This window comes from Nanorana parkeri, unplaced genomic scaffold, assembly GCF_000935625.1.
Source record: "Nanorana parkeri isolate BGI_ZX_2015 unplaced genomic scaffold, ASM93562v1 scaffold771, whole genome shotgun sequence".
NCBI classification, from domain to species: domain Eukaryota; kingdom Metazoa; phylum Chordata; class Amphibia; order Anura; family Dicroglossidae; genus Nanorana; species Nanorana parkeri.
Genome location: NW_017307039.1, coordinates 10,700 through 21,100, shown reverse-complemented (window position 1 = coordinate 21,100; position 10,401 = coordinate 10,700). Strand labels below are relative to the sequence as shown.

General features: G+C 50.7%; 1 protein-coding gene across 1 annotated transcript; it reads right to left on the bottom strand.

The window, feature by feature from the left end:
- Positions 1-6,747: 6,747 nt before the first annotated feature.
- Positions 6,748-8,010, bottom strand: LOC108793655 (glycosyltransferase family 92 protein F13G3.3-like). The gene has a single exon (XM_018564660.1). The coding sequence runs from the start codon at positions 8,008-8,010 to the stop codon at positions 6,748-6,750; it is 1,263 nt and encodes a 420-aa protein (XP_018420162.1).
- Positions 8,011-10,401: the final 2,391 nt, after the last annotated feature.

Here is a 10,401-nt window from a genome sequence, read left to right as displayed (position 1 = left end):
GGGGAGCACAATCGCACTTTATATATCGTTGAAATAACTTTTTAAAAGAGACTTTTTTTTTTTGTAGCGACGAATTTGCGGAGTTGCGCATGTCATCGGGATCACAACACATTGCACGTGCAGGTTTGAGATTGTATTGATTGTAACCATTGGGGAGGTCACATGTTGTGGGACAATCACGAGGCACTTTATGTATAAGTTGTAGATTTTTTAGCGCAGTGACTTTATTGTCTTCAGATTTCAGAGAGTTATTATAGGATTAACTTTTTTTTTTACCTGCTGCCGACACATTATACTGAAAGGAAACTCCAAAAACGCGGATTTTACACATAATTGCTATACTATGGATTTCATGAAGCCCCCTGTGAATGGGACCTGGGCAGATTTGCTCATCCCTACAAAGATAATAGGAATCTCTTCTGGGATCTCGGGTTAGGGTGAGAGGGAGGAGGCTGTCAGCAGGGGCGTAACTAGAAATCACAGGGCCTGTAAGACCATGCCTGGCAGCAGAGTTACGACTGCGCATGCGCCTGTTCACCGCATTTGCGGGAAGCAGCGGCTATTGCGCATGCGCTAACGGCAGCCGGATGCGCGAAGTCGCGCGCACATGGCGCACAGGAAGTGACTTGCTCTGTCTGGGGATGATCCTATTTAAGCTGGCCCAACTCCCAGGATCATTGCTGAGTGGTCTTTCAGCTTTAGTGTATGTCCTGTATCTTGCCTGTTGCCGTATCTTCATTGACCGGATTCCTTGACCTTGCCTGACTGCCGCCTGCCTCCGACTTCTGCTTGTCCCTGGATTCTCCTTTGCCTGCTCCTCTCGTACCTTGCCGCCCGATTGTTGCTGACCCTGGCTTGCCCGACTCCGCTCTGCTCCAGCCGCATCAGCACCTGCTTCCTGTCTCACGGAAGACGGGCCTCAAGGACCTGCCCAGGCCCAGTGTCCGGCATCATCCGGCACCGGTGCTGCCCGTTGTTTCCCCACCTCCTGTCTCCACATTCAGGGGTGTGGAACTCGTGCTGCAAAGGAGGCCTCCTCACAACTCGGCTCCCTACCAGGTACGTGATAGGGCCCCATACCAAAATTTTTTGATTTCTAGTTGTACCCCTTGCAGAGCCCACCCGAGATCCCACCTGAGGGTGAACTGCAGAGACCACCATAGACTCTCTATGGTGGGCTCTGCAGGGTCATGTGGGCTGGTCGCACTCCTTACCTGTCCGCCTCCTCTCTTCCTCCACGCTCGCTGATGGGCCCCGCCTCCTCCTCCGTCGCCCGGGCCCGCCTCCTTCTCCGTCACCAAGCCCCGCCTCCTCCCCTCCTGCCGACCACGGGCCCCTCCTCCTCCTCCACTGCCAGGTCCAGCCTGCTCCACCGCCGCTGCTGGCTCTCATTGACTCTGTGGAGAGGAACGCGCTGCTGCACAGATTACTGTCAGTGATCTGAACAGCGGCGTGTTTGTCTTCAGCCGCCGGTGAAAGCCACCAGCAGAGGATCCCATAGTAACCCAGGAGGCCCGCACGGCATCTGGCCGGGCCCCACTGTGCCCCGGGCCCCATAGCGACTGTTCACCGGGCCCCATGGTGACTGTTACGCCACTGGCTGTTAGGATACCACATGCAGGTATTCTACAAAACAGCTGTGACCTAATATATGAACTGAGCAACAGAGACTGGACCCAAAGTGAAGTGAAGAAACAATGAGGTTTCTTGTGAACACAACGAAGGTGAAAAACAACGAATATACGGCACACCAACAAACGCAAGTGCAGAGTACAAATACCTAACTATAAGAGAGAAACTGGTATAGCAGCCGGGTCCAGAGGGCCACAGGAAGCAGGTAGAGGGATCAGAATCAGGATTGCAGGTTTCCAGGAGCAGAAAGTGGAGACTATGGTACACAAGTAAAATGCCGAGGCACTGAGAGCTTCCTGAGGAGGCCGAATACCCTCCCAGCTGCCAGTATCAGGTGGCTATTAATTGTTGGAAATCGATGGCTGCTGAGAGACCATAGATTGTGTCAGAGTAGGGAAGCAGGAGATGACCATGGACTGGGGGAGGAAAGAGAAGACACAGAGGAGATGACAATGGACTGTGTGAGAGAGAGGAGGCACAGAGGAGATGGCCATGGATTGGGGGAGAGAGAGGAAGCACAGAGGAGATGACTATAGATTGGATGAGAGAGAGGGGACACAGAGGAGATGACCATGGACTGTGTGAGAGAGAGGAGGCACAGAGGAGATGGCCATGGATTGGGGGAGAGAGAGGAAGCACAGAGGAGATGACTATAGATTGGATGAGAGAGAGGGGACACAGAGGAGATGACCATGGACTGTGTGAGAGAGAGGAGGCACAGAGGAGATGGCCATGGATTGGGGGAGAGAGAGGAAGCACAGAGGAGATGACTATAGATTGGATGAGAGAGAGGGGACACAGAGGAGATGACCATGGACTGTGTGAGAGAGAGGAGGCACAGAGGAGATGGCCATGGATTGGGGGAGAGAGAGGAAGCACAGAGGAGATGACTATAGATTGGATGAGAGAGAGGGGACACAGAGGAGATGACCATGGACTGTGTGAGAGAGAGGAGGCACAGAGGAGATGGCCATGGATTGGGGGAGAGAGAGGAAGCACAGAGGAGATGACTATAGATTGGATGAGAGAGAGGGGACACAGAGGAGATGACCATGGACTGTGTGAGAGAGAGGAGGCACAGAGGAGATGGCCATGGATTGGGGGAGAGAGAGGAAGCACAGAGGAGATGACTATAGATTGGATGAGAGAGAGGGGACACAGAGGAGATGACCATGGACTGTGTGAGAGAGAGGAGGCACAGAGGAGATGGCCATGGATTGGGGGAGAGAGAGGAAGCACAGAGGAGATGACTATAGATTGGATGAGAGAGAGGGGACACAGAGGAGATGACCATGGACTGTGTGAGAGAGAGGAGGCACAGAGGAGATGGCCATGGATTGGGGGAGAGAGAGGAAGCACAGAGGAGATGACTATAGATTGGATGAGAGAGAGGGGACACAGAGGAGATGACCATGGACTGTGTGAGAGAGAGGAGGCACAGAGGAGATGGCCATGGATTGGGGGAGAGAGAGGAAGCACAGAGGAGATGACTATAGATTGGATGAGAGAGAGGGGACACAGAGGAGATGACCATGGACTGTGTGAGAGAGAGGAGGCACAGAGGAGATGGCCATGGATTGGGGGAGAGAGAGGAAGCACAGAGGAGATGACTATAGATTGGATGAGAGAGAGGGGACACAGAGGAGATGACCATGGACTGTGTGAGAGAGAGGAGGCACAGAGGAGATGGCCATGGATTGGGGGAGAGAGAGGAAGCACAGAGGAGATGACTATAGATTGGATGAGAGAGAGGGGACACAGAGGAGATGACCATGGACTGTGTGAGAGAGAGGAGGCACAGAGGAGATGGCCATGGATTGGGGGAGAGAGAGGAAGCACAGAGGAGATGACTATAGATTGGATGAGAGAGAGGGGACACAGAGGAGATGACCATGGACTGTGTGAGAGAGAGGAGGCACAGAGGAGATGGCCATGGATTGGGGGAGAGAGAGGAAGCACAGAGGAGATGACTATAGATTGGATGAGAGAGAGGGGACACAGAGGAGATGACCATGGACTGTGTGAGAGAGAGGAGGCACAGAGGAGATGGCCATGGATTGGGGGAGAGAGAGGAAGCACAGAGGAGATGACTATAGATTGGATGAGAGAGAGGGGACACAGAGGAGATGACCATGGACTGTGTGAGAGAGAGGAGGCACAGAGGAGATGGCCATGGATTGGGGGAGAGAGAGGAAGCACAGAGGAGATGACTATAGATTGGATGAGAGAGAGGGGACACAGAGGAGATGACCATGGACTGTGTGAGAGAGAGGAGGCACAGAGGAGATGGCCATGGATTGGGGGAGAGAGAGGAAGCACAGAGGAGATGACTATAGATTGGATGAGAGAGAGGGGACACAGAGGAGATGACCATGGACTGTGTGAGAGAGAGGAGGCACAGAGGAGATGGCCATGGATTGGGGGAGAGAGAGGAAGCACAGAGGAGATGACTATAGATTGGATGAGAGAGAGGGGACACAGAGGAGATGACCATGGACTGTGTGAGAGAGAGGAGGCACAGAGGAGATGGCCATGGATTGGGGGAGAGAGAGGAAGCACAGAGGAGATGACTATAGATTGGATGAGAGAGAGGGGACACAGAGGAGATGACCATGGACTGTGTGAGAGAGAGGAGGCACAGAGGAGATGGCCATGGATTGGGGGAGAGAGAGGAAGCACAGAGGAGATGACTATAGATTGGATGAGAGAGAGGGGACACAGAGGAGATGACCATGGACTGTGTGAGAGAGAGGAGGCACAGAGGAGATGGCCATGGATTGGGGGAGAGAGAGGAAGCACAGAGGAGATGACTATAGATTGGATGAGAGAGAGGGGACACAGAGGAGATGACCATGGACTGTGTGAGAGAGAGGAGGCACAGAGGAGATGGCCATGGATTGGGGGAGAGAGAGGAAGCACAGAGGAGATGACTATAGATTGGATGAGAGAGAGGGGACACAGAGGAGATGACCATGGACTGTGTGAGAGAGAGGAGGCACAGAGGAGATGGCCATGGATTGGGGGAGAGAGAGGAAGCACAGAGGAGATGACTATAGATTGGATGAGAGAGAGGGGACACAGAGGAGATGACCATGGACTGTGTGAGAGAGAGGAGGCACAGAGGAGATGGCCATGGATTGGGGGAGAGAGAGGAAGCACAGAGGAGATGACTATAGATTGGATGAGAGAGAGGGGACACAGAGGAGATGACCATGGACTGTGTGAGAGAGAGGAGGCACAGAGGAGATGGCCATGGATTGGGGGAGAGAGAGGAAGCACAGAGGAGATGACTATAGATTGGATGAGAGAGAGGGGACACAGAGGAGATGACCATGGACTGTGTGAGAGAGAGGAGGCACAGAGGAGATGGCCATGGATTGGGGGAGAGAGAGGAAGCACAGAGGAGATGACTATAGATTGGATGAGAGAGAGGGGACACAGAGGAGATGACCATGGACTGTGTGAGAGAGAGGAGGCACAGAGGAGATGGCCATGGATTGGGTGAGAGAGAGGGGACACAGAGGAGATGACAATGGACTGAGTGAGAAAGAGGAGGCACAGAGGAGATGGCCATGGATTGGGTGAGAGAGAAGAAGCACAGAGGAGATGACTATAGATTGGGTGAGAGAGAGGAGGCACAGAGGAGATGGCCATGGATTGGGTGAGAGAGAAGAAGCACAGAGGAGATGACTATAGATTGGGTGAGAGAGAGGGGACACAGAGGAGATGGCCATGGATTGGGTGAGAGAGAGGGGACACAGAGGAGATGACCATGTACTGTGTGAGAGAGAGGAGGCACAGAGGAGATGGCCATGGATTGGGTGAGAGAGGAGGCACAGAGGAGATGACCATGTACTGTGTGAGAGAGAGGAGGCACAGAGGAGATGGCCATGGATTGGGTGAGACAGAGGGGACACAGAGGAGATGACTATAGATTGGGTGAGGGAGAGGAGGCACAGAGGAGATAACTATGGATTGGGTGAGAGAGCAGAGGCACAGAGGAGATGACCATGTACTGTGTGAGAGAGAGCAGGCACAGAGGAGATGACCATGTACTGGTTGAGAGAGAGGGGACACAGAGGACATGGCCATGGATCAAGCAAGAGAGTGAAGGCACAGAGGAGATGACCATGGACTGGGTGAGAGAGAGGGGACACAGAGAAGATGACAATGGACTGGGTGAGAGAGAGGGGGGACACAGAGGACATGGCCATGGATCAGGCAAGAGAGTGAAGGCACAGAGGAGATGACAATGGATTGGGGGAAGAGAGTGAAGAAGCACCGAGGAGATAACAAAGGGTTGGGTGGTGAGAGGAAGGAAGCACAGAGAAGATGACCATGGATTGAGTTAGAGAGAAGAGGCACCAAGTAGATGAGAAAGGATTGGGCGAGATAGAGGAGGTACAGAGGAGATGACTATGGATTGAGGGAAGAAAGAGGAGGCACAGAGGAGTTGGCCATGGGTGGTGGAAAGGGAGAGGAGGCAGAGAGGAGATGACCATGGATTAAGGGAAGAGAGTAGGCAAAACACAGAAGCAGATAACCACGTATAGGGAAAAACAGAGATGGCATAGATCTGATTATGGACTAACAATAGAGGATGCTGCATGTGACTTGGTCATGGATCACGATGATAATATGTAGACTGGGGCTGAGCATGGCTGGAGGGAAAAAGATAAAGCAGAACTGCAAGCTGTATATATGGTTCAAGAGTCTGCCATGTCAGATAGTGGTCAGTGGAGGAGGAAGCAGTGCTGGATCAGTGAGCTGTATGTAAGGGGACAACGTGTCTGTCGTAGAATGGAGGAGGAAGCAGTTCTTGATGATGACGTTTATATATGATGACAGTGTGTGTCTTTCTATATCATGGAGGAGGAAGCAGTGCGGGATCTGTAAACATTATACAATGTACTGTGGTTCTAGGCAGGGACTCAGAAGACAGGCCATACATTCATATACACTATGTCCATACATATAAACATATTTTATTGCATGTAACTAAGCAGTGGAGGTTTCTTGTCAGTGACCTCTCTCCACCAATGACCAGATTGATCAGTACTCTGTTTGGATATATAAAGTTCCAGGTTTTGTTGTGCAGGATATATAGAGAGGGATCTATTGGAGAGGGAAGAGTTTCTGAATCACTCTATCTACATTTGGCACTAAGGACGCATTGTATTTCAGCACTATGTCATCCCGAATGAAGTCCTCACTGGTGATGCCCTTCCCCCGGCTTCCTTTGCTGTGGAAATTGATGGCCGTTGTGTTTGGTACATATGTAGCTTTTCCTGTATATTTTGGAACATAATGGACAGAGGTCTGAAACACATTCCTGGGGTTCACAATCAATTTACGAGGATTATGCATGTTCGGGTTGAGAGGTTTTCGGAAGGTGTGGAGGAGAATATTAATCCCGGGTACATGAGACCAGAGATCAAATTTGGAGCTGTTGTCAAAGGTGGGGAAGACGTGAGTTTCAAAGCGGAAGACACTTGTGTCCGAAAACTGTTTCTGGAGACTCTCCATCAGTGAAGACCAGTCCCGGTCTATGACCGGAAGAATAATTTCATCAATGTCATTGAAGACAACAAACTTACTTTTGTACATATTTCTGTATAAACAATCATTTAAGGTTGTCAGTTGTCCAAAATAACCAATCTCGGTGGTGAGTCCTGGGGTGTATTTCCAATTTCTCGATGTTTTAAAATGGCGGTCTATTGGCCATGGCACAACCTCCAGAGTTCCTTCATCAATGTAATGACGTAACACCTTATCTACATCACGGGAACAGCTGGTGTTATAGATGGTGACTCTAGAGGCCCCCAGAATCTTATACATCTCAATGTGCTGGACCACCTGGAGGACATTGTTGTAGTTTCCATACAAAGTAGACATGCAGACGGTGAAATTGTTAGAGATCGGCTGTGGTGGACGGTTCCTGACTTCAAACAGGAAGTTCTGACTCGTGTTTGTGGAAATCATGGAAGAGAAAGACATATAAGTGTAATCACACCCAGAAGGTTCTGGACACAGAAGTTCTGCTTCTCCATATGGGAACCCATATCTGTCTCTGTGAAATGCAATTTCAGCCCTGATGAAGACGTCCTGATTGGTGGAACAATGGAAGATACAATAGAGCTCGGTCACAGATACATGGATGATGGCGATGACCCGAACTGACCGGCCAAGTCTAGGCTCATAATACGGAGCGATGATGAATGTTCGATGATCCAGAGCAGTGATGGTGTCTGTGGCAATGGGAAGGTTCTGTATTCTCATCTCCTGATGTCCGGATTGTAGACGGTTGGAGAATAAAATGACGGCAACGCACACAAATATGGACAGTGCGCAGAGCATGCATCTAGTATACATCCGCATTCTGGTCCCATCAGACAATCACAGCTGTATGAAGACAAGAGAGAGAGAACAGCATAAAATATCTTCATAAAACGTGAAAATCTGTAACTCTAATCTACAATTGTGTGATATATACCAAATATACATCAGTCACTGTACCAGAGGAGCTTACACTCTAATGGCCTCACCACTTTCATATTAGTCACTGTACCAGAGGAGCTTCCACTTGCACTTAAAGGAGAACTATGGGGTCAGTGTTTTTCCCCATAGTTCTCCTTAGGGTAACGGGAGGACAGAAACTAGCATCCTCCCGTTACCCTAAGCTCAGTATACCGCAAGCTACAGCTCACGGTATACTGAGACGCCGCACCTGGAGCGGATCCCGACTTATTCAGAGGACTTGAAGTCAGACCTCATGGAGTAACAGCACATACAGCCAGAAAACATGCAACCAGAGCCACACAGAGCACACACAGAGCACACACAGAGCACACGGACACCTCACAATGCCATTTACTAACACTGGGGTAAGCTTTGTTGGAAGAGCTTAGTGAGAGTTTGTTGGAATTACTATTTCTGTCCTTATTATATCACGGAGTGAATTGAAGTTGAGGAGCGCCAATGATTTACAGATAAAGTTTTCGGTCATCTATTTTCCGAAAAAATCCTTCTAACATGCAAACGTGTTTCGGCAGCCTTAACAACAATGTACAAAATTGAAATACACAGTATAGTCTTAATAAATTAAATGGGTTTAAATGTGTAAGGATTTAAAAGCATAGGGTGTTGAAATATAAATATATATAAATACATAGTTGTGTATGAGCAAAATATATGAAAATTTGGGTCAAATTTGAATTGAATCACGTGATATGGCTCAGCTGATGTAAAATATAATCACAATGACATACATACCCAGTTTCCCCAAAAATAAGACCTAGTACTATTTTTGGGAATTTCTAAATTATAAGTCCTACCCCGAAAATAAGACCTAGTTGTGACCATTCCCAGGGCGAATGGTGGCATAAGGGGGAACTTGTAGAGCCGCGGGAGAGGCAGGAGAGGATCAGCGGTGACAACGAAGCCGGCGCTAGAGGAAGCAAGGCGGCACCGGAGGGAGCAGAGCCGCATAAGCCGATGCTTCCTCTATAGCGCCGCCCCCTGTCACAGGCGGAGTGATACCAAATGCGCTCCGCCTGCGAGGAATCGATAGTCAGCAATTAGTTACCAGATTGCTCTTGGAATCCTCCCCCAACTTTTCCATAGAGATCAATAGCACAACTATTATTTCCTCACTCGGCCCCTCATGCTGGGGCGATGGCTGTAATGTTGGACTCTGACCTCTCCTTTCAGCCCGACATCCAATCACTGTCCGCTTTCACTCCCTTGTCAACTCCATCCTCATTGGCCTACTTATACCCAGGCTATCCCCTCTTCAGGCTAACCTGAATGCTGCTGCCAGACTCTTCCACCTAACCAAATGCTTAATGTCTGCAACCCCTCTCTGCCAACCCCTCTACTGGCGTCCACCCCCTGCCTCTCTCTGCCAACCCCTCTACTGGCGTCCATCCCCGTACCTATCTACCAATCCCTTCACTGACTTCCATCCCCTGCCCCTCTCTGCCAACCCCTCCACTGGCGTCCATCCCCTGCCCCTCTCTGCCAACCCCTCCACTGGCGTCCATCCCCTGCCCCTCTCTGCCAACCCCTCTACTGGCGTCCATCCCCACATCTGTCTGCTAATCCCTCCACTGGCTTCCATCCCCCACCCCTCTCTGCCAAAGCCCTCCACTGGCTTCCATCCCCTGATAGTTGCCTGTCTTTTGCTGGCACAGATTGACCTGACCACTCTCCTGCCTGCCACACACCTAGACTACTATTAGACAGCTACTCTCTTATTTGCTGCCTGCCAGGACTTCTGCTGACCTGACTAGCAAAAATGTCACCAGCACACCAAAGAGATTTAAAGGAGAACTACGGAGTTAAGGCTTTTCCCCATAGTTCTCCTAAGTGTAGCGGGAGGACACAAGCTAGCGTCCTCCCGTCACCCTAGGCTCAGTATGCCGCGAGCTGCTGCTCCCAGTATACTGAGACGCCACAGCTGAAGCGGATCCTGACAATTATGTCTGGATCCGCCCAGCTGCGTGACTGACAGCTGACTCTGCCTATCTAGAGGTAGAGCCAGCTGTACCCACCCCCTCCCCCGTCCGTTCCGCCAGTCGGCGCCGGAGGATCGGAGCGGGGAGGAGGGAATCCAGCCCCTCCACCTGTCACGGCAGAGAGCAGTGACAGGATCGAGAGGTGAGCAAACGCCGGTATGTGTTCCCTCACCTCCCGATCTACTGAGCCGACCTGTGACACTCTCATTGTCACAGGTCGGCTAGAACTATGAGGTGAGTGAAAAGCCCCCCC